The sequence below is a fragment of the Thermothelomyces thermophilus genome, chromosome 5 (assembly GCF_000226095.1).
Source record: "Thermothelomyces thermophilus ATCC 42464 chromosome 5, complete sequence".
NCBI lineage: Eukaryota > Fungi > Ascomycota > Sordariomycetes > Sordariales > Chaetomiaceae > Thermothelomyces > Thermothelomyces thermophilus.
In genome coordinates, this window is record NC_016476.1 from 3490743 (window position 1) to 3518013 (window position 27271).

The 27271-nt window shown below is 55.4% G+C and overlaps 6 protein-coding genes and 1 non-coding gene across 7 annotated transcripts; 5 read left to right on the forward strand and 2 right to left on the reverse strand.

Annotated features, from left to right (window-relative positions):
* Nucleotides 1–876: 876 nt before the first annotated feature.
* MYCTH_108504 (uncharacterized protein) lies at nucleotides 877–4671 on the forward strand (the record flags this gene model as incomplete). Its single annotated transcript, XM_003665453.1, has 6 exons — nucleotides 877–1531; nucleotides 1595–1697; nucleotides 1759–1917; nucleotides 2158–2599; nucleotides 2653–3212; nucleotides 3493–4671. Exons 1-6 carry the CDS (start codon nucleotides 1137–1139, stop codon nucleotides 4669–4671), a joined length of 2838 nt encoding a protein of 945 aa, XP_003665501.1. The 5' UTR covers nucleotides 877–1136.
* Nucleotides 4672–5385: 714 nt separating this feature from the next.
* MYCTH_t139 lies at nucleotides 5386–5456 on the forward strand. The gene has a single exon. It is a non-coding gene; the product is annotated as a tRNA-Gly (tRNA).
* Nucleotides 5457–6366: 910 nt separating this feature from the next.
* On the forward strand, nucleotides 6367–8839 carry MYCTH_2309349 (uncharacterized protein). The gene has a single exon (XM_003665454.1). The coding sequence runs from the start codon at nucleotides 6536–6538 to the stop codon at nucleotides 8753–8755; it is 2220 nt and encodes a 739-aa protein (XP_003665502.1). The 5' UTR covers nucleotides 6367–6535; the 3' UTR covers nucleotides 8756–8839.
* Nucleotides 8840–10671: 1832 nt separating this feature from the next.
* On the reverse strand, nucleotides 10672–11733 carry MYCTH_2067470 (uncharacterized protein; the record flags this gene model as incomplete). The annotated part of the gene is made up of 1 exon (XM_003665455.1): nucleotides 10672–11733. One exon carries the CDS (start codon nucleotides 11731–11733, stop codon nucleotides 10672–10674), a length of 1062 nt encoding a protein of 353 aa, XP_003665503.1.
* A 1472-nt stretch (nucleotides 11734–13205) lies between these two features.
* MYCTH_2309353 (uncharacterized protein) lies at nucleotides 13206–15950 on the forward strand. Its single transcript, XM_003665456.1, has 2 exons — nucleotides 13206–13366; nucleotides 13416–15950. Coding segments are annotated over exons 1-2 (2415 nt in total). The 5' UTR covers nucleotides 13206–13364; the 3' UTR covers nucleotides 15829–15950.
* Nucleotides 15949–20752, reverse strand: MYCTH_2309354 (glycosyltransferase family 24 protein). Its single transcript, XM_003665457.1, has one exon. It carries the CDS (start codon nucleotides 20536–20538, stop codon nucleotides 16072–16074), a length of 4467 nt encoding a protein of 1488 aa, XP_003665505.1. The 5' UTR covers nucleotides 20539–20752; the 3' UTR covers nucleotides 15949–16071.
* Nucleotides 20753–21464: 712 nt separating this feature from the next.
* Nucleotides 21465–27143, forward strand: MYCTH_108501 (uncharacterized protein; the record flags this gene model as incomplete). Its single annotated transcript, XM_003665458.1, has 10 exons — nucleotides 21465–21494; nucleotides 21562–21611; nucleotides 21679–21805; nucleotides 21862–22162; nucleotides 22216–22454; nucleotides 22515–22732; nucleotides 22782–24115; nucleotides 24164–25278; nucleotides 25341–26199; nucleotides 26324–27143. 9 exons carry the CDS (start codon nucleotides 21465–21467, stop codon nucleotides 25581–25583), a joined length of 3657 nt encoding a protein of 1218 aa, XP_003665506.1. The 3' UTR covers nucleotides 25584–26199; nucleotides 26324–27143.
* Between the last annotated feature and the right edge of the window lie 128 nt (nucleotides 27144–27271).

Sequence of the window (27271 nt, forward strand, 5' to 3'; positions counted from 1 at the left end):
CTCTTTGACGAGTTCAACAAGCTCCTTCAACGTGGCATCGTCGTCAATTTGAACCCGCGACTGCCCATTCGGCGCACGGAGGCTGATCTGGATCAACATGTTGCACGACCACTATCTCGGCAATTTTGCAAGGATGCGAGAGTCTGATCAAGGGAGATAATGGCGAAGGGTAGGGTCTGAATCTGCTACACAAGGTTCAGCAACCTCGACCGAGAAATTGAGAGTTCAAGCTGATATATACCGAAGAGATGGTGCAAGTGCAGAACTGGAATTCGGAAGAAGAGAATATCAGTCATCAATCTTGTCTTGTAAAAGCCCCCGCTATACATTAGATGGTATCAATAAAAGGTATGGCAAACCCACCTCTGCTCCAATCCCGGACTTGCGAAAAAGAATGAGGCCAAGCAGCAACCCCCTGGCAATCCAGAGAATGTCTTAGATATCGGTTTCTAGCTTGGTGAAAGCTACGCTGCGGGGCCGAGGTTGCTGATGGTTGGGGTCGTTGGGCAGGAGTTGCCCAAACTGGACAGCTTAGCTTGAACTGATGGAGAAGCCGACGTCACCGGGTATGCGTTAAGGGTTGACTTCTTGACCTTGGGAAGTGCAACTGAACCGCTCCGTTCCAGTTGCCAATCTGATCAACTAGACGGAAAGGAGCATTGATATTGCAAAGGTGCAAGAGCTGAGGTTTTATCATCAGAAACGAAGGATTTGCTGCTTCGGTGGTCTAACAGCTAGGCATTCAAGGAATGAAATGCCGTCTGAAGCCTTGGTATGTCAGGCAGGTATTTGAAACCACGACCCAGAGCCGAGCTCTATAACTATCCTGGTCACCCTCTAACATTCTTGCCTCCCGTCTTCCGCAAGTGCCCCTCCGCTTCCATGACTCTGTGGACCCTGAGAGTTAGTGCACGGGCCAAAATCGTACCTGGATCGGCAGTCAAAAGCGCTAAGCATCTATCGAGGCTTCAGCGCGTACCTGATAGCAGCATGGTTCCGCTCCAATCGCGCTCAACATTCGCTGCGTGCGCCTCGCTTGCTGTGGAGATTTCCAAGGCGCAACTGACTCGCTCGGTCGGCTGAGGTACCCCCTCATCGCGTTTAAGAGCCCCGGAAACCCTGCCTCCTCTGCCGCGATGCCCACCTTGCGTGAACGGCCTAATCGCGGCGAGACCTCGCCTGCCAAGAAGGCGTCTCAGAATTCTCCGACCGCGACGCGATCGACTCCCCGAAAACGACGGAGCAGCATGGCCAACGACGCGATCGAGGTGCGCGAATCCATCGAGGCAAAGGGCGACGTCGACGAGGATGTTGAGATGGAGGACGCCGATAGCCCTGCCCACAGGGAGGATGACGAGATGGTCGTGAATGGCAATGGTGACCAGGATGCAGACGCCGATGCAGACGCCGACGGAGAGCCCGATGACATGGACGAACAAGCACGGCAGGAAGAGGAATTGCGCAACCTGCTGCAGCTCATCAGAGATACGTCCGAGTATCTGTGTCGCTACACAATCAAGGTCGACGGGGAGTAAGTCTCGATTTCCCGTTAACATCCCTATGCGACGCGACGGGATGCTGATTGGCTGTTCAGGGACCACGAGATCGCCTCCGGGTTTCAACGACTCGTTAACAAGCGCAGCCTCCCCGACTACTTTGAAGTGATCAAGGAGCCAATGGCTTTCAGCACCATCAGGGTGAGTTTCAGGCGTGGAATTTGCCCCAACAACTGCCAGACTGACCAAAAATGTCGTGCAGGCGAAACTTGGCAAGAAGGCGTATACCAAGTTTAGCGAATTTGTTCACGATGTCACTCGCATATGCCACAATGCGCAGGTCTATAATCGGCCTTCGGCCCCTATCTTCTCTGATGCCGGGCGCCTCTTGCAGGTTTTCAAAGAGAAGCTTGCCGAAATGGTAAAAGAGGGCGTGATCACTGCAGAGGAGGCTGTGATTCCGGATCTAGGGCCGCTGCCTGAGTTTGAGGACTCGCCGCCGCCAGAAGATGTCGAGGAAGAGGCCGACGAGGATGATGAGGAAGATGAAGATGAGGATGAAGATGAGGATTCCGATGACGAAGGCGGCCGTCGCCGATCGGGCGGCCGTCGCCGACAATCGGGTGCGAGAAAAGGCGGAGATGATGGCGATGACGCTCAGAAAAAGCGTGGCAGACCGCCCAAGGTTTTCACACCCCTCGAGGCCCGTATCCAGGCGATCTTGAAGGGGTTGCGTCGCTTCAGGAACGAAAATGGCCAGCTGCGCATCCTCCATTTCGAAAGGCTCCCAGATAAGGCCGAGCTTCCGGAGTACTACGCCGCAATCCGCAATCCCATTGCCCTCGACACTATCAAGAAGAAACATAAACGAAAGTGGTATCAGTCCGTGGATCAGGCACTTCAAGACCTCGAGCTCATGTTCGAGAATGCCAAACAATTCAACGAGGAGGGTAGTGAGGTATACCGGGACGCGGTCGAGCTAGCAAAGCAAGCACGTATTCTCGCCGAAGAGGAAAAGGCCAAACCAGATGAAGATTTCCGGGACGAGGACGGGAGGCTGCCTCTGGCCTGCATCGAGTACCGAGGGGAGATATGGCGCGTTGGTGAGTACACAAGCCTGAATATCGCCTGGGCGAACCAAATTGACCTTGTGCAGGCGACTGGGTCCATATTCGAAATCCCAATGATCTGTCAAAGCCCATTGTCGCGCAAATATTCCGGACTTGGTCAGATGCCAATGGCCAAAAATGGGTAAATGCCTGCTGGTATTACCGCCCCGAGCAGACAGTCCATCGGTTCGACAAGCATTTCTTCGAGAATGAGGTCGTCAAGACAGGCCAGTACCGTGACCACCGCATCGAAGACGTCGAGGACCGCTGCTTTGTTATGTTCATCACCCGCTATCCGAGGGGCCGTCCGCGTGGGTTGCCGCCAGACAAGTCAGTCTACGTCTGTAAGGCACGATACAACGAGGAGAAGTTCAAGTTCAACGATATCAAGACTTGGACAAGCTGCCTGCCGGATGAGGTGCGCGACAAGGATTATGAAATGGACCTGTTCGATGTGCCGCGGACAATGCGGAAGGTGCCCAGTCCGATCAAGCATTTGCTGCAGGCCGATGCCAAAGAGACCGACGACCTTCCCAAGCCGACCTGGAGGAGCCCGAACGCACCACCCTTGATTGGAGCAGTACATCGACGCCCCCGGGAGCCGAATGTGAGTTTACGTTTTCCTTATTCCTTGCGGCTCAGTAGAGTCTAGCCCCGCAGATTTCGCGGTTCAGACGGTTCAAGCCGCACATGCCGCCTCGGCGGTGCGTGCCATCTGGCATTTACCCTCCTCCCACTTGCACTGTCTGAGATTTGGACCCTTACCTCCCCGCACTTCCTTCAATTCTCGTTTTTCCTATTTCGCCCCTGATTGCGCACGCGTAATATTATCCCACTGCGCCTGCAGGTATTTCTCAGGAAAGGGATAAGCTGACAGAATTGAAAAGGAATCACCTCCTCCGGAACCTAATCCGCCACCCGTAGCGGTCGCACGTGTGCCGCTTGCAGTCGCACCAACCCAGACCCCAATCAAAGCCAATGTTGGTATGGCAGGAACTCCAACCTACCACCATCCCGCCGCGACCGCGCCTCCGCCAACTCCGCCGCCAGCTCATTTCCAGATGCAGCACTTCCAGCCGCGACCGGTTCCGCAGCCTGCTCCTCACCAGGCGCCCGTCCATCTCCAGCAGCAACCGCAGATGACGATGCACGTGCCGCAACATCCTGGGATGACACAAATGCAGCCAAGCCCCCATTACCCACCCCAGGCGTATCCACCGCAGTATGGAGTGCAGCCCCAGATGGCTCCACAGCAAGTGCAGTACCAGACACCAGCCCACATCGCGCCGGCTTTCGACCAGCATCATCGACCGGTGCATCCTGCACCGCAAGCAATGACACCCTCCCGCCAACCCCCGGCTTCGCCCGCGCCCAGCATGACCCCTCACCCACACGCTAACACCGGTCACGTCTACAACGTCCCGCGCGCACCGGAGGTATACACGCTTGCCGATCCGGTTGACGCCGCCATTCCCGCCGACGTCCGTGAGCAGTTCCAGCGCGACGAACAAGGGCGCGTCCTCTTTTTTACCGCTCCGCCGCTCAATCGCCCTGCCAATGGCGTCGCAGAGCAGCATGCTGGCCTTGGCCACAGCGTCCGCCACTTGGCATCCATTAGCGAGCTTCGTGCCGAGCGCGCGCGTAAGCGCAAGGAGCGCGACGAAGCTCTCGCTCGCGAGCAGGAGGCTAACAAGAAGCTCGCCGCGTCCCGCGAGCGCCAGGCTCAGCGTCGCCAAGAGGATGAGCGGAAGAGCCAGGCTGACGCCCTCGAGAAGTTCCTGGTCGCCTGGGCCGCTGAGATTGATCGCGGTACCAAGACCATCAACGAAGCGCTTGGCGATATCGAGAACTGGAACCGCATCAAGCATGAGGTTAAGGAGGCTCATAAGAACATGACCATGGAAGAACGCCGGATTAAGAGCCTGCAGTGGTATGTCAACTGGGCCAAGGAGAATGGCGGGATGACTGAGTTCCTGGAAAAGCAGTTCGACGATCTGATTCATCGAAGGGGCTGGAAGGAGGAATGGAAGAAGGAGGCGGAGGAGCGTCGTGAGAGGCTGAGATGAACGCGCTCTACGCTTGCATTCTTCCAGATCTCTTCAAGCGCCTCTCCCTTGTTTTTTTCTTCTCAATCTCTTCTCCATTGATATCATGCGGCGGGAGAACGCGTGTCTTTGGGTTCACTCTGAACGGATACTGCTGGGTCTGGGGCAGGCACGACTACCTGCGGCGTTAATGTTGTTGCTTCAGTGCTTTCTTGGTGTTAGGCATGGAAGACGTAAAGACTTTCGGAAACCAGGACTTAGGAACAGGGACATATACCCCATCTACATGACGTGTCTCTGGATAGAGCGGAGCAGACTGATTGCCAACCGGATTCTTTGGCCGTTACAGTCGAATCCAAGTGTCTGAGACGGGAATCAGTATTAGATGCCGTACCTGTAGAAACGAGCGCGGTGTGACTCAGAAATGAGCAGCTTGCTGCCAGTGGCGTCTCATTCTTCAAGACGTCTCCTGGCCATAGTCGTTGTGCATACTTCAATTTTTTTTAACACCAAACATCGAGATGACCGTTCTCGTGGTCCTACTCTGTTCGAGAATCTCAAAACGAACGCCTGCATCTCAGCGCGCAGATGGGACGAGGCCGCGCGGCCGCGTCGGGCCACACACTTGCCTCGCTGATATGTTATTTAACCCTGCGCTCCAGACCCACACAACACGGAGCGGGAATATCTTCGGAGACACTCGAACTGCAACACAACTCTTGTTGAGTTGTAACCGCGTCAGTGGTTTAGTGGTAAAATCCATCGTTGCCATCGATGGGCCCCGCGTTCGATTCGCGGCTGACGCATTCTCCAGTAAGGGGTGGTGTATCCCCTGGTAAAATTTTTTAATACTATTTTCTATAGTTATGAGCCATCGACAAGGCACTTTCGTGGGAGTCTTTGATCAGTTTGGAGGTGGTTGCGGTCTAACACCCAATTAGGTGGCATTATGCACAGCCCAGTTGCTCATCAGGTCTGGGAACACTTCTCCAGGCTCCCCGGCCTCGTTTTCATCAGGAGAACTCGATAGTGCACGCGGGGTATTCGTGTTGTTAGATGATTCTGATAGGCTTCGTGCTATGATCAAACTGGTTGGGTCGCCATGCGGATTTTTATGTGAGATGAATAGCATGAGGTCACATGATGCTTTACTTTGGTAGGTGCATGGCATTTGTTGAACTGGTGCGTTGCAAACGTGGCGATTCAGCTGAGGCAACAGCGTTTCCGCCAAGAGCGGAGACGCTTAAAGCTGATAGTGTAAGAGGAAGAGTTGCAGTGGTTCTGCGGCTCTGCGGGCCTCCCCAGCGTTGGGCAGCCAGTCACACCGGGAAGCCCCACTTTGGCCAAGTCATCAAGCTCCCTTGGATTCGCTTCACTCTCGACTGCTTCCCAACCCCAGATTACCCGAGTTCCTGCCCACCAACGTTAGGAAAACACCGAACCCTGCGCCCTGCGACAGCTTCTTTGCGAAATAAATTTGAGTTTCAAGAATTGAACATGCTTTTGCGCGAGCCAAAATCCCGAACCCTCGCCTCGCGAACCTGAACCCTTTGTTTCCTCTCTTTCCATCGGGCTGCCCAATCGCCGAGTTCATCGATACATTTGCCGACTGGGCGAACCCATCCTTTTCCCCCGATCACAACAACACTCTCTTCGCATCATCCCGGCTTCTTGTTTTTGTCAAATCTACTTTCATATCGACTGCAAGTAAACGTTGTCAATTCCTGGTTCTCACATCTGAGGCTTTTGATCTGCAGCACTCTTCGATCAATCGGGCGATCCAGTGTTGCATTCTGGCGATCTCACCCAACATTGTCGCAGTCCGAGAAATACGTGGATGATTCCCGGCACCTTACGTCCAACCTCAACCGATGAGAGAAACGCGATGGCATCAACTACCTATTTCGGCCGCGCCGAGCGCGACGGCTGTCATCTTGGCGCGGATTTCGATCTTCTTGCCAAATGGGCTCGTGCCTGCTCTCTCGACCATCCGGTTCACTCGTACTACCTAACGCAGCTCTCCAACAAGGATCGGGCGCAACTGTTCACCGGCCCTGCCAAAGAATTTCATCTGAAACAGGGCCCGGACAACACGGTTAAACTCGAGACACTTCAAGACGAAGTGAATCGTCTTGACCCTGAAGTCATCGATATGATTCGATCAACCAACTACCGGCGATCAGAAGCACGCCTCCTTGAATTATTAAACGAGATTGAGGACGCACAACCCAAGGCGGACAGCGCGGCAGCTCTGGTTCTCTCGAAAGCGCTTTCGCGGGGAGTGGATCCCTTGACTGCTGAGAAAGCTGCAAATCAACTGTCCGACAAGATTCTGGACTACGCGGGTCACAAAGTCAAAGCTCGCTGGAAGGCTGCAAGGGACGAACGGCTGATGGGCTTCAACGACCAGACTCCGGGCTCGCCCAAGCAGGTCAACCCCACGCCCAAGAACGGTTCTTTCAACAACGCGGTAGATGAATCAAACACCAGCGACACGGGTGATTCGAGTATTGGTAAACGCTCGACCAGAAGGAAGCGAGTGAAGGGCGTGGCCCTCAACACCTCTTTTCGCCGATTCGTCAATCCCACTTTGGCAGATCATCTGTTAAGCAAGCCGGCTGCTAATAATGCTGATGGAAACACCGCGTTCAATACTCACCCTGGCGACGTTGGAGATAACCACAGCGCTCCTCAGCAGAAAATTGCTGCCGAGTCTATATCACCCAACAGCTCCCTCCCGGATTATGGTAGTGAAACATCTGCCGATTCCGCTTATTGGAACAGTCCGCCTTGTTCTGCTGGCGAGAGCCCGTCCTCGCCGGACATTGATTCTGAGACTGCTTTTTTCGAAGAAGCAGATGGTGGTGTCACGCTTCTTCCCACTAGCCTTGCCGAGGAGCTGGGTTTCAAGGATGAATCCGGTGTTGCGACTCCGATCCCTGCGTTACGTTTCGATCGCTTCGGCAATGGAGCCTCGAGCGGCCACCTTGGCGCTGGCCTGGATCAAGCTTTCATTGCTGTTCCATCCAGTTTTAATGGTTTGCCGGCCTCTAACACTCTTGTCAATGCGTCCAACCTTTCGGCTGCAGTTGGTCCGTTGAGCGCACACACCGCTCAGGTTATCGACACTGCTGTCCGACACAACATCAAGGTCGAAGCTTCGTCTTGTCCGTTCTTGCCAAACTCCAAGATCAAAGACAAGTACCCGCTGGCCAAAGAACAGCCTTGGATGGGTTTTAGGTGCTACGAAGTTAATACCAATCTGGGCAATAACCAGCTGGTTCCCAAGTACTGGACCACCAAACGTGGGAAGGAGCGCTACCTTCGCCATAAGATTGGCGACCTGAAGCTGGACGACGCCAAGCTGCGCTCCGATCGTATTTTGGGCACTGTCGCTCGTAACCCCATACACATTTTCATCGATCTTTCCAACATCATCATCGGTTTCTACGACAGCATGAAGGAGAGCCGCGGTCTCTCCATCAACAAGCGAGTCATGGCCCCAGCATTCTCGTTCAAGAATTTTGACACGATCCTCACCCGCGACCGAAATGTTGCCAAGAGGATCGTGGCAGGTTCTTTGACCAACTCGTACAACAAGCGTTGGCCTGGATACATGATTCAGGCTCAAGAGCTGAAGTACGAGATGAATATCCTCGAGCGCGTTCCCAAGCCTGCTTCTTCGCCTGTGCGCAAGCGCAAACCGAAGGCTGGACCCCGTGACGCGGATGCTTCTACGTCTGGACATGACACTTCAGGCGAGGAGTGTTTTTTCGGGCCAATGAAACATGGTGAGCAGGGTGTTGACGAGCTCCTTCACCTAAAGATACTCCAGAGCGCCATGGATACTCCCAGCCCTGCGACCATGGTTCTCGCTACTGGCGATGCTGCCTCAGCGCAGTACTCTGATGGTTTCAAGAAGAACATCGAGCGGGTGCTTGCGCTCGGCTGGAACATTGAACTGTACGGCTGGAGCCGCAACATCTCGTCAGCTTGGCGTGAACCTGATTTTGCCGAGAAATGGGAACACCAGTTCAAGATCATTGAGCTCGACGAGTTCTGCGAGGAGCTTTTTGACATGACCATCGAGTCATTGGAGCAGTAAGCTCCCTCCTTTGCGGTTGTCGCAGCGACAGATCTGGAGCTGCTATCCGGCTTGCTGCTCTCTCTCATGGGGAATGTTTTGACGAGCCATCATGGCATCGATTTCATTCGATGCCAGGTCCTGATTCCAGATGGTCTGCAGCAGCTGTCTGGGGGTTCATCTTCTCCCTATTCTCCATTGGCATGTGATGCCAGCCGACCGACAAGAGTCACTTGATTACGTTTCGGTTTCATGCACTTTTGTTCGCTTATCCGATTTGATGTCCACATCCTTTCAACATATCCAGCGCCAACACAACAGCAACTCTGGTTCTCACCGCCAAACTCGCTTGCTCCAAAGTCTCGATCAATGTGTTCTAACAATCTTGAAGCACACTTCGATCGATGTTCACCCTTGCTCTCAGCCATCGGTTTCGGATCATTTCTGGGGCAGCAATGAGCCCCTCGGCGCACCTGGCTGCTCTAATTCTCCCGATCATCCACGCCCTGCTTCTTCTCAGGCGATGCGAGATGTGACATCAATCCAACAACACCAGCAACCCTTTGCTCTCCGCTATCTCACGAAATATACAAGAACCAGCTCAAGACACCATACGGAAGAAGAAGATATTTAATGACCCTTATGACAATGACGGTTGACGACGATGAATACCGGGCCAAACCAGACCGGCACAGCAGGCGTGGCTCTCAGGTTGGTCATGGCACGAATTACACGACAGGTTTCTTTGGACTTGAGACCTCATTGCGGGATTTAGGCAGGACACTCGGCGGTTTGATGACGACTTTTTCTATTCCCGGATTTTCAGATTTCCTCCGCTCTGTGTTCCTTAGACACGGTTGGAACAGGCTAGACGGGAGGAGACACTGGACATTTGTTGGCGGTGAACGACATCGGCCAGGCACACATACATACAGCTGGGCATTTGCATCGGAAGGTGGGCACGGCATTTGGCGTGACGGTTGGGAGATACCCCTTTGTTTTTTTTTTCCCCAGTTCTCTTCCCTTTTCCTCGTTACGCATTTGGGTGGAATGGGTTTGGGCATGATGCTGTGTGATGGCTGAGCTGATGATACCTTGTGCTATCTCGACCTTGGGTTGGCCTTCGCCTGTTTGGAGCAGGGAAGGAGATTACGCTGAGGTTGACATCACGAGTGGGTAGATACAGCGATGTCCTTCACGTCCGGTACTGCTTGACAGCATGGAATGGTACGGTTTGGTAGGCAGAACCTAGGCGTTATGGGTTTTCGGATTAAGAGTTATCAGTTCTTTTCTTTCTGCTTCCTTTCTCTTCACTGAACAGCATGAATGAACCATGCCAGCATGAGCACGATTTTGTGAATATTATGGACGTTGGGACTGGCTTGCTTGTTGATATGAGTGGGTTCAGTCCAGTTGCTTTGCTGGCTTGTGCTAGCTGGTCAGCCTGGGGGGTGTGTGGTTGGGGGGAACTGGTCATCGTTTGTGTGCGAGTGGCGGTCCAAGAACAGCGTCGGGATGGTGAAAACCCCTTCCTTGGCAGAGGCCCCGAATACAAGTGCACTGTCGCATGGTCCTAGAGGGATATAGCGTACAGACATGGGATTCTACGCAATATTGTGTTCGGACAGACTTAGGTACCTGGATGGAATATATACTTATTTCGGTTCGGTGACTACATCCTGGTGCTGGTATGGTGTATCCGGCTCTCCCGGATTATGTCGTTTTAAGAACCGACCTTTTTTTCTTTCAAAATGATTGCAGGCTGGAAAGCCATCGCCGGGTATCGCCAGCCCCGTTTTGTGTTATTTTCCCTATTTATGATCTACTCATGATTCTGAGTGTCTCCAATCACCTCACTAGCCATCCAACCCGGGTATATATATGACCGTCTATCTTCTGCCATCCGCCATCATCAATAGAGAAGCTCAACCCTGCGTCTAATCAGCAACAGCCCGTAAGTCGTCCTTGACCCCTTGCTTTTCCCTCCCCTGCCCAAGCTCCATCATGATCCACTCATACACCGCCCATTGCACGGCATTTACAATAAAGGCCCTGATGCTGCAAACAGTCAGCCCCCGAAATAACGCGCGCACCCCTCCCTCCCGGTACGCCTCTTTCGCAACCTGCCACGCTCCCAGCGTCTTCGTTCCTGCAACGCTAGCCCGCTCTTCCCCGCCAAGCAGTGGCGCTCTGTCGCTTGACAAGCCACTTTGGTCCAGAGGCAACTGCTGCGCCTGCACCCTCGTCTTGACCACGTCGAGCGGAAAAATACTCGCCCAGGTGATGATGCCGGCGAGGCCGCCGCATAGGAGCACGCGCATGGCGTCGCTCCTGGCAGACCCCCCGGTGCTGTCCCCGCTTTCTAGCTCAAAGGGGCCAAGAGAAGGCGTCAAGCGCGAGCAGAGCTCATACCCCCAGAAGTAGAACCCATAGCCGATGCTGTCGCGGAGAGCGGTAACGGTGCCCCCAAAGTAGAGGCCTCGGAGGCCAGTGGTGCGGAGGATATGTCTGGTGATCGCGAGGGAGGATACCCCTGCCCCTGCCCCTGCCCCTGCCCCTGCCCTTCCCAGCGACGCGAGAGCCTGGGAAGAAGGGATCTGCAATTGGGCGCGGCACTTGACGAGCTCGGTCGGGGTGGAGACGACCCATGTGGCGAGCCCGCCGACGGCGCCGGCCAGCCAGGTCGTCGCGAGGTTTGTGCCGCGTCCTTGACCGTCGCTGGTGGTTCCGGTCAGCTGGTTGAGGAATGCTTCGGTGCGGTTGTACGAGACAAAGAGGAGTGCGTTGAGGGCGCCGTAGCCGAGGACTGGGGCGGCGGTGCCGAGGAGAAAAGGGCGGACATAGCTGGAGGATGCTGGTGTCGGTGTCACCGGAGCGGCGGCGGATGGCGGGGTAGCGGTGAGGCCGGCTTGCAGGCGGACTTTGAGCACGTCGAGCGGGTTGCCGAGAATGATGCCCGCGGCGCCGGAGATGTAGCCGGCCCAGAAGTCGGCGGACATGCTTCGACGGAGCCCCGGCCGGCCTTGGGGACCTAGTTTGGAGGGTTGGCGGAGGGAATTGGCTGATGGAGTGCTGTAAGGACGAAGTTCGGTTCGCGGGCCCCGGGTGTGAGTATACGCCGAGGGCCACACCGGGTTGCCCGTTTGGGGCCAAATTGAGACGGAAGAGTAAAAATCCACGGAACAGAGAGGGAACTACTCAGAAGGGGGGGGGCTTGGGAAAGGCGGTGATTTCTTCGGCTATGTACTCCGTAGGGTTCGGAGAGCCTCCCGAATATCTCACCTCAGATAGACTCGATTCTGGGGACCCCACTTCGTTATGGAGGGGTTGGCGGGGTCAGTACTGTACGACACCCATGTTGCAGGCATGTGAACGCGGGGATGCTCCATCGCCCATCCCTGCCCGCGGAGTAGTCGTCCTGAGAGTGTTCAGCAGGATCCAAAAACTGATCGTTCTTCCTTACAGCTCGAGCAACTCCGAGCATGCAACGGAAAGGAGATGGGAAAACAGGGGGAAAAATTCTTTTTCTTTTTCTTTTTCTTTTCTTTTTTTGGAGGATACTGCCAGTAGCTGAAGAGCGACCGGATTGCTTGCAGCGTTTGTTGATTCAGCATTGATTGCGGATACGAACAATTTGCAGTAAATCAACTTTTCGCGGCAAGAAATTTATCAACAATATAAACGGCAAGCCAACTTTATGTCGATGTTGATTTGTCTCCCCTGAAATTCGTCAAGTAAGAAAAAAGAGTCGAGCCTTGGCTGTACGAGCCTTGACTCTGTGCTCCAAAAAGACCTACAACATGTAGGTTGATGAGCTGTGGCTGCGAACAAAGAGAAGACAATAAGAGCATTAGCTTGGTGCGACGCCAGTTTTGTCTGTAGACCCAGGTCGCGGACCTAGAACTGGCAACAGCCAACTTGTTCATCGGTTTTGCGTACCTAATCTCAGGCCATAATTATTCATTAGTGGGATGCCAGTACGTTACCGAGTCACGACACACAGGAGAGTTCTCAACTGACTGTCGTTTGAGCTCTCAATACCCTGAAATAAGAACCAGGTTCACGATAGTGGAGTTCTGATTTGCGGCCATGCTTCCTCTTGCTGAGAAACGTCCGGAAAAGGCAGTCGACTAATTCCAGGCTTAAAGCGGCGGTCAAATTCCACCATTCAATGGTTTCTCTCATTGTCACGGATCAGCGTCCTGAAGTTGCTAGAGTTCCTCAAACGAAACATTCCACGCTGTCTACAATAGTAGAGGGAGAACTTCGCAAACTTTTGTTCCTGGTTTTGAAGATCACACCTTCCTTGCTTGAGCAGCTAGCAAGTTGTGAGCACACCGTCAAGTTCAATGATGTTGACGACCCAATCCGGCAATTCAACCACATGTGGAAAGCGGGTCTCTGGTCCGACTCGCAGCAGCGGTCTTGGCATCAGCGGTCATCTGACAGCGTGGAAACAGCGCGTTTCCTGCCTGGCCCGACGCGTCGTCAAATCAACACAGCCCGCTCCTTCCCGTTGCCTCGTTATCAGAAGTGTCTGCCACAACTTTGCCTCCAATTCTCAGACTTCGTGTCATTGTGGGAGGTGATTATCAAGAACTGAGCAGCGGGTCGACACTTGCGCCTCACCATGTATGCTTTTGATGTCCGACAATTAATACGTTTGGCTGACGATGTCTAGGACGGTCTCAACAACAGCCACGCCCGCTGCGAATAAGGAGAACCTCGTACCCCGTAGCCGCTTTCCAACTCCGCAATCTCTAGACCGCCTACACAAACCGTTTAAGTGCCCCGCTCACGCTACTCGCACCGTTGCAACAGACCGTCCGGCTCGAAAACGGAGAAAGGTTGATTACAGAGGCGCCGACGGAGAGGAAGACGCTGACAGGCCATACACCAATGCCGACCGACTCGCCCTGGCAAGTCGAGACGTGAATAGGTTTCCCGTATTTCAACCAAAAGACAAGGAGCTGGTGTTTCGCAAGGCCTTTTCCGTTCCGTTCGTCAACAAGGAGGCTGCTGGATACAATCCGAACCGGCCGCCACCAACCCTAGGACTGAGACAGGGCGCAGCCTTCATTGCGAAGCCGTTGCACGACCCGTGTGGCGAGTTTGCTATTGTGCTATATGACCCAACGATTGACGACAAGCCCAAGAAGGCGCCCGAAGCCGGGGAGGAACGAAAGGATGCAGAACCGCCATCGAAATTAGACGCTCCGCTGATGCACAAGAGCCTTGCCGAGATCCTGGGAATAAAAAAAAGAGTTCAGGGCGAGCATCCACGGGTCCCGGTTGTCATCGACCCCAGGCTGGCTAAGGTGCTCCGCCCACACCAGATTGACGGCGTCAAATTCATGTACAGATGTGTGACGGGCATGATCGACGAAAAGGCGCATGGATGCATTATGGCCGACGAGATGGGTCTTGGTAAGACCCTGCAGTGCATCACTCTGCTTTGGACCCTGTTGAAACAATCACCCGAAGCCGGGAAGCCCACAATCCAGAAGGCTATCGTGGCATGCCCCTCGAGTTTAGTGCGGAACTGGGCAAACGAACTGACAAAGTGGCTGGGCGCTGATGCTATTAACCCTTTCGCTATTGACGGCAAGGCATCCAAGGAAGAGTTGACTCGGCAGCTCCGCCAATGGGCAATCTCCACTGGTCGTTCAATCACCCGCCCGGTCATCATTGTCTCCTACGAGACCCTCCGCCTCAATGTCGAGGAGCTCAGGAATACTCCAATCGGCTTGATGCTTTGCGACGAGGGGCATCGTCTCAAAAACGGAGACAGCCAAACGTTCAATGCGTTGAACAGCCTGAACGTTTCTCGTCGCGTCATCCTGTCTGGTACCCCGATACAAAACGACCTGTCAGAGTACTTCGCCCTCATCAACTTTGCGAACCCTGACCTTCTGGGGACCCGCTTGGAGTTCCGCAAGCGCTTTGAGCTTCCCATTCTCCGTGGGCGCGATGCTGATGCCTCTGAGGCCGAGCGGCAACGCGGTGATGAGTGCCTTGCTGAGCTGCTCGGCATCGTCAACAAGTTCATCATCCGTCGCACAAACGACATCCTGTCCAAGTACCTCCCGGTCAAGTACGAGCATGTCGTGTTCTGCAAATTAGCCCCCTTCCAGCTGGCTCTCTACAACTACTTTATCACCTCCCCCGGCATTCAGGCTTTGCTTAGAGGCAAAGGCTCTCAGCCGCTCAAGGCCATCGGCATTTTGAAGAAGCTTTGCAACCATCCCGATCTGTTGGACCTCGCTGCCGACCTTCCAGGTTGCGAGCAATTCTGGCCGGAGGACTACGTCCCAAAGGAAGCTCGCGGTCGCGATCGCGACATCAGGCCGTGGTACTCGGGCAAAATGCAGGTGCTTGACCGTATGCTCGCCCGCATCCGTGCCGACACCAACGACAAGATTGTGCTCATTAGCAACTATACCCAGACCCTCGATCTTTTCGAGCGCCTCTGCCGCTCCCGCGGCTATGGTTGCTTGCGTCTTGACGGCGCCATGAACGTAAACAAGCGCCAGAAGCTCGTCGACAAGTTCAACGACCCCAACGGTGACGAGTTTGTCTTCCTACTCTCATCCAAGGCAGGCGGGTGCGGCCTTAACCTGATTGGCGCCAACCGTCTCGTCCTCTTCGATCCGGACTGGAACCCGGCGGCCGACCAGCAAGCTCTGGCCCGTGTCTGGCGTGACGGGCAGAAAAAGGATTGTTTCGTCTACCGCTTCATCGCCACAGGCACGATCGAGGAAAAGATCTTCCAACGGCAGAGCCACAAGCAGAGTCTGAGCTCGTGCGTCGTTGACTCGGCCGAGGACGTGGAACGGCATTTCAGTTTGGATTCCCTGCGGGAATTGTTCCAGTTCAGGGGAGATACGAGGAGCGACACGCACGACACGTTCAAGTGTAAGCGCTGCCGGCCGGACGGGAAACAGCATATCAAGGCGCAGGCGATGCTGTATGGCGACACGAGCACGTGGAATCACTTTGTCAATGAGGGTCTGAAGGGCATTGAGGATCATTTGCTGAAGCAGGAGTGTGGTGGGGACGAGGTCAGTGCTGTGTTCCAGTACATTTCTCATTGATGAGGAGCAAGCGATGTTGCAAGCGCGTTGATGTCGGTTTGCTTATGTTGCGGAAGTTGAATCCGTTGCTGCGGTCCTTGTCTTGATCTGAATTGTTGCCCAAGAAGAAGAATGTATTTTGCAATGCCGCTTCGAATGAGAGACGCCGAGATGATGAGACAACAAAATACAGCATGAGCACTCAGAACGGAACTCGCGCAATGCTCTCAAGGTGACCCTCTCAAAGCAAGATCCTGCTCTGCTTTACAATTCGTCCTTGACACTCGTCGTTTCGGTCGCCCGGTCTTCTTCAAACTTCCTGCTCTTCGTATTCTTCTCCACTTCCCCGGCTTGCTGCTCCTGCTGCTCCTCCCTCCGCCGCTTCAGCAGCGCAGCAATCTCCTCATCATACTCAGTCCACTCCGGCACTTGTCTACGCGCCCGGTCCAGCTTGGGTTCCTTGGTCTGGGGATTGTTACACAAATCAATCGTCCTTGCTTCCTCGAGCGTCTCGTCGCTACACCACGTCTCGCACCACAGCCACTCTTGCGGCAGCGAGTGGATTGGGATCTGAAACTGCATGTGGTTCGGCAGGTCCTGGTCCAGATTGGCGAGCGAGTGCGGGTCCGCCGAGAGGGTGTGATACTGCTGTCGAAGCCGGTCGCCCGCGGCCAGCTCGCGGAACCGTCGCAGGTCAACCACGTACAGCGCGCTGATGTGGTATGGCAGGCCCCTGAGGTAGTTCGCCCAGTAGCCCGTCTTCCAGAACCGGAAACCCTCCATCTCGGTGCGCGAGTCGCACATGGGCGTGAATCCGTAGGGTGCCCCGTGCAGGTCGTGGGTGACGAGGTCGTACATGTCGGTGCGCACAATCTGGTCGGCGTCGACGAAAATTACCTTGTCGAGGGACAGGGGGAAGAGCACGTCGAGGAAGAGGATCTTGTAACCCCAGATCTCGCGTTGTTTTTCTTTTTGCTGGCGCAGCCAGTGTGGCCATTTGTACGTGACCATCTCGTAGGTGAAGTTGTAGTGGGCCGCGAGGTGCGGGATAGAGTTCTTGAAGGATGGGGACAGGAATTGCTCGATGAACCAGAATTTGACGGTGTGGTTAGTGTGCCGCATGACCGAGACCATCATAATGTTGAGCATGCGCTCGTAGAGGTGACCGCTGGCGACGGAGAAGATATTGATGTCGGCATGCTGCGTGGCGGAAAGGGACTTGGTCTCGGGAGTGGACTTGGCGCGGCCGAAGAGGCCTTCGGCGAACTTGAGGCCCTTTGAAACATATTCCATTGCGCTACCGGTGCCGGCGTTGGCGCTGGATTCCTCGAGAACGTCCTCTGCCTCCATTCCAGGTTTACGCTTCAGGCGTGGGTACAGCGTGGTACCTTGGAAGTCCATGAGCACAATTTCGGTGGTGTTGTCGCCAGGAACGGGCGTCCAGCCTTGGGCGCCGGCACTCTCCATGGAAAAGATGTCTGAGCTCCGGCCTTCCTTCAGACGGAGGTTGTAGACGCCTGGGCTAGCCTTGAACTGGAAGTAACCCAGGTTGGCCATGATAATAGTGTCCGCGAAGTGCGGGTCTCGCTCAGTTCCCAGCACGAGCTGCACACCCCTAGGAGGCCGGCCTGCCGGCATTTCGCGGGAGTGGCCTTCGATCAAGATACTCTCGAGCTCATAAACTGCCTCGATATGTTCGGTGCCTCTTCTGGTCTTGATGTCCTTGATGCGCAGATTGTCTAGGTCGTCAACGGAGACCTTGGGTGCCACTAGCCATGCTGGCGGCACATCCATGCCGGCGACGAGCAGCGTGTCTAGCGGAACGCCAGCAAAGTTTGCCGAGAGCGCCTTAACCTTGCCATGCTCGTCAAAGCTAGGCGCCGACTCAAGAACGTAGCGGTAGAATCTCTTGACGGGAAGTTCCCCTAGCTCTTCTATAGGATTGAGGAAGATCTTGAGATGGACGCCTTCAAGCTCGGAAAGCACTTTGAGTACGGGAGCCCACTTTTGACCGACCTCGCTCGCGGGGTTGATGATGGCAACCAAGAATATGGTTGCCCTCGAGGGATCGCCGACTTCGAACGATGTGTGCGTCGAGTTTAGCTTATTGAAAGCAGTTGTCCTCAGAGATGGTGCTGAGCCAAAGATGCCTTGTGGGAGATCCGAGATACCAGAAAGAGCGGTGACCGAGGTTACCTTGGCAGCATCCAAGGGGCCCGAGATCTTGTCGTCCAGCCCCAGGTCCTCAACCGCCTTGTGAACGGGCAAGATCCGGCTTGCGCGCTCGGCGCTGAGAAGCTGATCAAAGTCCTCCTTCGAGAAATCTTCGGCTGACTGAATGGGACCGACGACACGGCCGTTGAGGATCAACGCGTTGTCGCCCGCCTGAAGCTTGGCAGTTGCAAGGAAGGCTGCGAGGGCAGCGTCGTAACCTGGATCAGCCTGTGCCTCACCGCTCTGGAGAATGGTCTCCAGGTCAAGGAGCCGGCTGACTGCGGACAGTTCGCTTTCACGAGCCTTAATGCGTTGATTGAGCTGCGAGGCGGAGCGGGTGACGTCTTTTGGGTTATGCACAATATCCACGCGGACGCCCGGCTGATCTCTGCGAAACTGGAGGGCGAAGTAAAGAAGTTTCTGGCCGTCAAGACTGTCCAGATCCGTGATAACCGTTAGAGCAGCCCAGTCTGCCTTGATAGACTGATCGTCAGCCTCAATAATTGGCACCTTGCTGAGGACATCGTGGTGCTCGGTGTAAATCTTCTTTACATTGAGCACCTTTAGATCTGTCGCATCCTCGGGGAATATCAACGAATTACGCCTTGCGACGGCGTTCTCCAGGAACATGCCAGGAACCCAAACGTTGTCGTTTATCTGTCCAAAATAGGCTGCGTGCTGAAGAGCTTGCAGATCGACCATCAATTTCTGATTCATGACCTTGACCCAATGTTCGTCCCGAGGGATTGCAAAGCCATTCAGGAAGACGGAGGGAATCTCGCCACCGGCGCGTAGGCGCTCAACCCAGTGCTTAGCGAGGTGAATTTGTTTCTCGTGTGTCTCCGAGGTGAAAATGTCGTTGAACGGCAGCGGGCTCGCCTCTGGCCGCAGAGGTCGGTCCTTGATGGCCTCAAGCAGGATGTTCTGGTCGGGCCTGGCCGTCTTCCTCTGCTCAAGCGACTTCTCCAGATAGGACACCACCGCTGAGAGGCCGTGGTTCTCCAAAAGATAGTAGACGACCTTGGCCTGTTCAATGGCTTCTCCAGTTGGTGTGAGCGGAACCAGCCCGAATCGAATCGGGATAAGCCGCCTCACGAAGCCTAAGAGCTGTGTTGTCACCATTTCGACGTCCTCAGGCTTCGTGAAGTCCACAGGGACGACCAGATTGAAGATATCCTTCCGGATTTGGGGCAGACCATGGCCCATGGGTTGAATCACGGCATAGATGCTCGGCGAGAATTCGCGGTACCGCTTATCCTTTTCAAGGTTGTTGAGCCAAATGATGACCCGACCGTCTTCAATCTCATCACGCCAGTCGAACCGGCGCGGTTCTTCGTCACCCGACCTTGCCTGAGCAATTTCTGGGTGGCCCAGCAGGGAGATGGCCTGTTGCCCGCTAAGACCGAGGTCGAGAACACCATTGATCAGCTTGCGCTCGCGCTGAAGTAATTCCACCAGTCCGAACGGTTGGATTTGGCGTTCAATCAGCTGAAGGCCATTCATCCACAATATGTTCACCCCCTCAGGAAGCAGCACCCTCCGGTTACCCGCATGCTCGGCCTTGAAGTCGGCGGACACGTTGTGGGCCGCAAGGAATGTTGAGTACTTGGGGAAGTCCTGTGTGAGCTTTAGCAGAGTCTCAAACGGCGCATCACTCTGCATAATGAAAGACGCCGCCTTCATGCCCAGTGGCGCAAGCTCGGACTTTTCCAGTGGCTTGATGTCTGTGATCTCTTCCTCCTCGTTGAGGACCACCTGCGAGGACCCAATGGGGTTTGGGGTTTGATCAGGGGGTGCCTCGCCGGAGCCGGTGTCCCGGTCATCAATAACAATGTAGTCTGTCCGTTTGAGCGCGAGCTCCACTCCGTAGCCATTGACGGAGAGGGCTTCTCTGCGTTGTGCAGGGTTTCTTTTGTATCTAACCCGGTACGTGCCCTCTCCGTTCTGGGCCAATTTCAGGGCGGCTTGATGGAAGTTGCCAAAGTCAGGCGACGTAATATCAGCGTAGAGAATGATTTCACGGGGTCCTGTCCCGATCTTGCGATCAAACGGCAGTACACGTTCCTGGGCGTCTCCCCTGACATCCCCGTGCGCAACGTCCAGGGCGGGAGTGCAATATTGTTTACCACCAACCAAGAACCATTGCCCACACTTGTCCTGGTCATCCGGGAGCGAGGGTTCCACCGCAGTGGTGTAGTACTGATAGTGTGCTTCCACACGGGGTGCTGCCGTCCGCATGGAAAGGCCTAACCTGAAGGTCGACAAGGCCTCCCCGTCCATATGCCCATCCCTGCGCAGAACTTCGATAAACTTCTCATATAATGCCTTGTCGGTCGTGGCTTCAAGGAAGTGCCCCTGTGCAATCCGGTTGAGGAGAGGAAAATAGGCCGTCGCATTCTCGGAAGCTGCTGTTTCTCTGAAAGTCCGTGAGCTATGGTCCGCGTTCGAGGGCAAGATGGACCTACAGCAACTCCACCAAATAAGGGGGGGACGGGAATGCTGCCTTAAGCGCAACATTGACTGATGGCGAGGCGGCAACCAGTGATGAAGGGAGCCATGGGGCAACTAGGAGGGCAGTGATGCCCCAAGGAAGCTGTGAGAGTGGGAGCATGGCGCCTACAGCTGCCCGAAGGCGCTGTTACAGAGTGTTTGTCTGCTGTATCGGATGTCGTCGACGTTCAGGGGAGTAACGGAAGGCAATTGATCAAGGAGTACGACCCTAGTCTCTTTTTCTCGCAACGAATGGGCCCGCTGCAGGTTATTGCCACGTTGGCAGTTGCCTTCAACGTCCTGCAAATGTGCTGCTTACACCATCGGGAACTCGAAAATGAAGGGTTACCGAGATTGTAGACGCTGGATTAACACAAAGCGCTTTGATATCTTTTCCGAGTTTCTCTTCCGCCCTTTCATGTACACATTGTGTTGACGCGAGTTGGCAAGTTGTATGGTGGTTCTCGAGACACGGCATTCGCACGCGGGCGTCAACTGCAGTGGGTTGTCGAGCTTCTGGACAGATCGCAGGGAACAAGCTGCGCAGCCAATGGTTTGGAAGCGCTCCACTGCTTCTCCAAGCCTGAACGCACGTCAGAGGCCCGTGCTGCCCGGTCCCTGACCGGGGGAGCTGGAGTGGGCCCGGAAAATTGAATGTGCGTTTTGGGTCTGAGGTTCGGTCGCAGGCTCTGGAACCCACATCTCGCAGTGAGATGCCACGGTTCCCAATGAATTGATTGACGGCGGATACGCTTGACAACCAGCAGCCGGCCCCGACTCCTCGAACCACCATCCACGTCCCTACAGACCCGGCTGCTGCTCAACGTGCAGGCACACCTCGCGACACGCGTTCCACTGTTCGCTACTGCCCACCATTTCTGCAGCACTTGCCTGCCCGTATTTCAAGTTGATGCCGGGAGCCGCTTAGGCCTCGGGTTCCCCCCTAAGCCAAGATGCAGTCCTCCTCGGGAATGCTCACAAAGGTGTGTGCTCCTGGCGGTCCATACGGTTTGCGCAATGCGCAGGAGTCACCTCTGACAAGTATTACAGTTTGAGTCCAAGTCGTCGCGCGCAAAGGGCATCGCATTCCACCCTAAACGGTCCGCAGCAGCTCCTCGAGCTTCCCCGCCAGTTGCGCCTCGAGACTAATGCTCTTTGTTACCCCAGACCATGGATTCTCGTCTCCCTTCACTCGTCCACCATTCAGCTGTGGGATTATCGAATGGGCACCTTGATTGACCGATTCGAAGAGCACGATGGCCCCGTCCGCGGCGTCGATTTTCACAAGACGCAGGTGAGGACGGACAGGGGTGGAGACAAAAACAAGCAGGTTGACTGACGCGGTGGCAGCCCCTTTTCGTTTCGGGAGGCGATGACTACAAGATCAAGGTCTGGTCGTACCAGACACGCCGCTGCCTGTTCACGCTAAATGGGCATCTCGACTATGTCCGCACTGTCTTCTTTCACCACGAGCTTCCTTGGATCGTCAGCGCCAGTGACGATCAGACCATTCGGATATGGAACTGGCAAAACCGCTCCCTGCTTTGCACCATGACAGGCCACAACCATTACGCAATGTGCGCTCAATTCCACCCCAAGGAGGATCTTGTCGTCTCGGCCTCGCTTGACCAGTCAGTCCGGGTTTGGGATAGTACGTGGTTGCCTTTCACATTCCTCGGCATGACTCCTAACTGACCTCGACAGTCTCTGGCCTTCGCAAGAAGCACTCCGCTCCGACCTCCATGTCGTTCGAGGACCAAGTCTCCCGCGCCAATGCAAACCAGACCGACATGTTCGGTAACACGGATGCCGTCGTCAAATTCGTTCTCGAGGGCCACGACAGGGGCGTGAACTGGGTTGCTTTCCATCCCACGATGCCCTTGATCGTCTCCGCTGGAGATGACCGTCTGATCAAGCTGTGGCGCATGAGCGAGACCAAGGCTGTACGTTGTTGGAAGACAATACCCGTGGGTTGGCTCTCGGCTTGTACTGACGTGGCACAGTGGGAGGTCGATACTTGCAGAGGTCACTTCCAGAACGCTAGCGGCTGTCTGTTTCACCCACACCAGGATCTCATCCTGTCCGCAGGAGAAGACAAAACCATCAGGGTCTGGGACCTGAACAAGCGCACCGCTGTTCACACTTTCAAACGCGAGAACGACCGCTTTTGGGTCATCGCAGCCCATCCGGAAATTAACCTCTTCGCTGCCGGCCACGATAAGTATGTTGGCGTACCTTCTCGCCATGAGTCATGCGCTGACCTGATGCAGTGGTGTGATGGTGTTCAAGCTTGAGCGCGAGAGACCGGCTTCAGCCGTGTACCAGAACAACTTGTTTTACATCACAAAAGACAAGTGTGTCAAGTCTTACGACTTCCAGAAGAACATTGAATCGCCCACACTTCTATCCCTCAAGAAGCTGGGCAGCCCCTGGGTACCACCCCGCACCCTCTCTTACAACCCGGCCGAGCGCTCAATCTTGGTCACGTCATCGGCAGACGGCGGCACCTACGAGCTAGTTAGTCTTCCTCGGGACGGCTCTGGAGCGATCGAGCCGGCAGAGTCGAAACGCGGCCAGGGCAACTCTGCCATCTTCGTTGCTCGCAACCGGTTTGCGGTCCTGAACACGTCCACCCAGACGGTGGATATCAAGGACCTAACCAACAACACCACGAGGTCTTTCAAGCCTCCTGTTGGGACCAGCGACATTTACTTTGGAGGAACCGGCAATCTCCTCATTATCACACCTACCGCCGTCCACCTTTACGATATCCAACAGAAGAAAACGGCCGCAGAGCTTGCTGTCAATGGCGTGAAGTACGTGGTGTGGTCCAATGATGGCCTCTATGCTGCGCTGCTCAGCAAGCACAATGTCACCATTGTGACGAAGACTCTGGAGCAGGTCAGCACCCTTCACGAGACTATTCGGATTAAGAGCGCCACGTGGGATGATGCGGGAGTGCTCCTGTATTCGACTTTGAACCACGTCAAGTACACCTTGCTCAATGGCGACAATGGTATCGTTCGGACCCTGGACCAAACCGTGTACCTCGTTCGCGTCAAGGGCCGCAATGTGTATTGCCTTGACCGCGCCGCGAAGCCGAGGATCCTTCAGATCGACCCTACTGAGTACCGGTTCAAGCTCGCGCTCGTGAAGAGGAACTACGAGGAAATGCTCCATATCATTCAAAACTCCAGCTTGGTCGGCCAGTCGATCATCTCATACCTGCAGAAAAAGGGTTACCCCGAGATCGCTCTCCAGTTCGTGCAGGACCCTGCTACGCGCTTTGAGCTGGCAATCGAGTGCGGGAATCTGGAGGTGGCAGTCGAGGTCGCCAAGCAACTGGACCGCCCCAAGCTTTGGACGAGGTTGAGCACCGAGGCGCTCGCTCATGGCAACCACTCCGTGGTCGAGATGTGCTACCAGAAACTCAAGCACTTTGACAAGCTCTCGTTCCTTTACCTGACGACAGGCGACAATACTAAGCTGTCAAGGATGGCCAAGATCGCCGAACATCGGGGAGACTTCACTTCGAGATTCCAGAACGCGCTCTACCTGGGAGAGGTTGAGGATAGGATTCAAATGTTCAAGGAAATCGATTTATGTGCGTGTTCTTCTCCCTCGCGTTTCGAGCTACGCTGACTTTCTCCAGACCCTCTTGCATACATGACGGCCAAAGCCCACGGCCTGGAGGAAGAGGTTCAGTCCATCCTCGAGGCTACTGGCCTCACAGAAGACCAGCTCAATCTTCCTACCTTCGGCAAGCCGCTCACCCCCCCCAGTCCCGTCGTACCGACGTACCAGGCCAATTGGCCGACTAAGGCGACCTCTCAGTCGTTCTTTGAGAAAGCGCTCCTCGGCCAGGTTGAGGGCCTTTCGCTCGAAGACGAACCGGCCGCGGCCAACGGTCTTGGCGAGGCAGAGGAAGAAGGCACTGCGAAGCGGGATACGCTCGGTGAAGCCGATGAGGATGAGGATGCCGCTGGCTGGGACATGGGCGAGGACATCGTCGCCGAGGTTGAGGAGGGCTTTGTCAACGTGGAGAGCGCCGACGCGGGCGGTGCGGGCAGCAGTGAGGCAGACCTGTGGGCCCGCAATTCCCCGTTGGCTGTCGACCATGTCGCTGGCGGGTCTTTCGAGACGGCCATGCAACTGCTTAACCGCCAAGTCGGTGCCGTCAACTTTGCGCCGCTCAAGCCCCGGTTCTTGGAGGTTTACCAAGCCTCGAAGACCTACCTACCCGCGTCGGCTGGTCTACCGCCGCTCGTCAACTATGTCCGCCGCACAGTCGAGGAGACTGATCCGAGGAAGGTTCTCCCAATTATTCCAAGAGACTTGGAATATTTGGCGTCCAACGACCTGCAGCGGGGTTACGACGCGATGAAGGCTAACAGGCTGGAGGACGGTCTGAGAATCTTCAAGGGCATCCTTCACGCGGTGCTGATCAACGCCGTAGGCAGTGACAGCGAGGTGGCCGAGGCCAAGAAGTTGATTGCCTCGGCCAGCGAGTATGCCGTTGCCATGTCGATTGAGCTCGGGCGGAGAGCGCTCGGCTCTCCTGACACGGTCAACCAGGATCCTCAACTGCTGAAGCGGAGCCTGGAGCTGTCGGCCTACTTTACGATTCCCAAAATCGAGGTGCCACATCGCCAGCTAGCCCTGCTCAATGCCATGAATTTGGCGATGCGCAGCAAGAACTACAACTCGGCGTTGAGTTTTGCCAACAGGATATTGGCTAACGGGGGGGCGACCAGGATCCTGGAGAGTGTGAGTCCATTTCTTTGGCCATCCCACTGTGACCTTGTGATGTAGCTGACAGTATATCGCAGGCCCGTCGGACCAAGGCTCAATGTGAGCGCAACCCGAATGACGCGGTCGAGATTGAGTTCGATCAGTTTGCCGAGTTCGACATCTGTGCAGCCAGCCACACACCAATTTACAGCGGCACCGCGTATGAGGAGTGCGCGTTTGACGGGTCCAAGTACCACACCAAGTACAAGGGCACAGTTTGCGTCGTGTGCGAGGTCTGCGAGGTTGGCAAGCACGGAAGCGGCCTCAAGCTGTTCGCTTGATATCTTCAAAGGACCGGGGAGTGGGGTCTTAATCGTCTAGAGAGCGGCGCCTCATGAAATTGGCCGACATATCATGCGGGGCTTCACGGAGCGGAAAAGTCCGGGGTTTTTACAGTCGCCGCTTACGGCGCGGCGGGGCATGTTTGGGACGTTGAACACGAACTGTAGTGGTAGCAGAGCAGAACCGTTTGATTATGAACCCTGTTGCTTCTGGACTGAGCAACCAGGTTATTATTGAGTGCGGAGCCTTTTCCTGGTCCATGACCGACCATCGGCCTATATTCTTCATACAGAACCAGTATGTTAAGCCCGCCGCCAATCTACCCTCCGGGTTGATATGCGCCTAGACAATGGTCTCCAATTGCCGGGCATAGCCCAGGGTATTCTCGATCACCATCTGGCTCATCTCCTTTTCCTGCTCCTCCTCGCCTGTCTCTTGTGCGGAAGGGAAGAAGATCTGGCCGTCCTTGACTATCCAGCCGCGGCTACGCGCAAACTCGACGACGGCGCCCTCGGAGTCGAGGAACAACAGCGACTTTGTGGACGAGAGGGGAAGGGAGGGGTAGGCGCGCTCGCTGGACGAGGCGATCTCGGACCGGATTTGCGAGGTCAGGATCTAGTTTCAGTAGTCATCGTTAGCATTGGCCACAACACATCACTCTTAACAGCCGTTTGTGGTTTTTTTTTCGGGCGGGGGGAAGAAGGGGCGGGGGGGTTGACGAGGCAGAACCGCAACCTACCTCAGAAAACACCCCAAACTCCTCGCACGGCACTTCGCCCTTCTTCATTGCCTTCCACACGCGGTCGTAGCTCCCCTCCATCAGCCACCGCTCCAGCCGGATCGGGTACCCCAGGTATCGGTCATTCTCGACCTCGGCGCCCCCCGCCGCGGCGGTCGTCATCGACAGCGCCTCCAGCTCCGAGTGGAACTCGCCGTACAGACCCTGCGTCAGCAGCAGGAGCAGGTACAGACCCATGATCTTGTTGCGCTCGTCCTTGGTCTCGCCGTCGGCCTGGAGGAGCTCGTAGAAGGGCCGCAGCTGCGAGACGTAGCGGGTGAAGGCGGCCGGGTCGCGGGCGCGGATCGACGCCAGCGCGCCCTGCTCGTACGTGTCCCGGGCGAGGGCCAGCAGCGGGCGGGGGGTGGTCGGGGACGGGGTCAGGGCGTTGAGCTTGAGGAGGAGCAGCTTGGCGCGCGACAGGAGGGCGGCGGTTTCCGGGTACGAGGCCGGAGGTTTGGTCTTGAGGTGGCTGACGAGCTGGGCTAGTTCGCGGTCGGCCATCTTCTCGTATCACTTCCTCTCTCTGTCACTCTTGGTCTTTTTTCTGTGAATAGGTGGTGTGGGATTGTCGTGGCGACCTGTTGGAGGAGGGCCCGGGTCCGCCTGGATTCGAGAGCTGTCAAAACAGCTCCGTTTGTGGCTGCGCGGCGGATGGGCGCGTGGTGGGATGTGGGTTTGTGTGTGCAATTCTTGGTGTCAAGCCTAGTATTCCAAATTAACGGATCTCCTTGCAATTCTGTTGACTGGGGGTTTTTCGAGTCGGCGCAGTCGATGGATGATGGAAGGTGATAATGGTATAGTGGTATATTACCGTACAGGTGAGGCCGACAGGCTGAAAGGCTGACGTGCTGTTGGCCTTGGCGCTCAATGACCAAGCTTCGAGGTCGCCAGCTGGCGAACACTTGA

What these genes read in the sequence shown, in the direction of transcription:
- MYCTH_2309349 (XM_003665454.1), top strand. Translation starts at nt 6,536, where the DNA reads ATGGCATCAACTACCTATTTCGGCCGCGCCGAGCGCGACGGCTGTCAT.
- MYCTH_2309354 (XM_003665457.1), bottom strand. Translation starts at nt 20,538, where the DNA reads ATGTTGCGCTTAAGGCAGCATTCCCGTCCCCCCCTTATTTGGTGGAGT.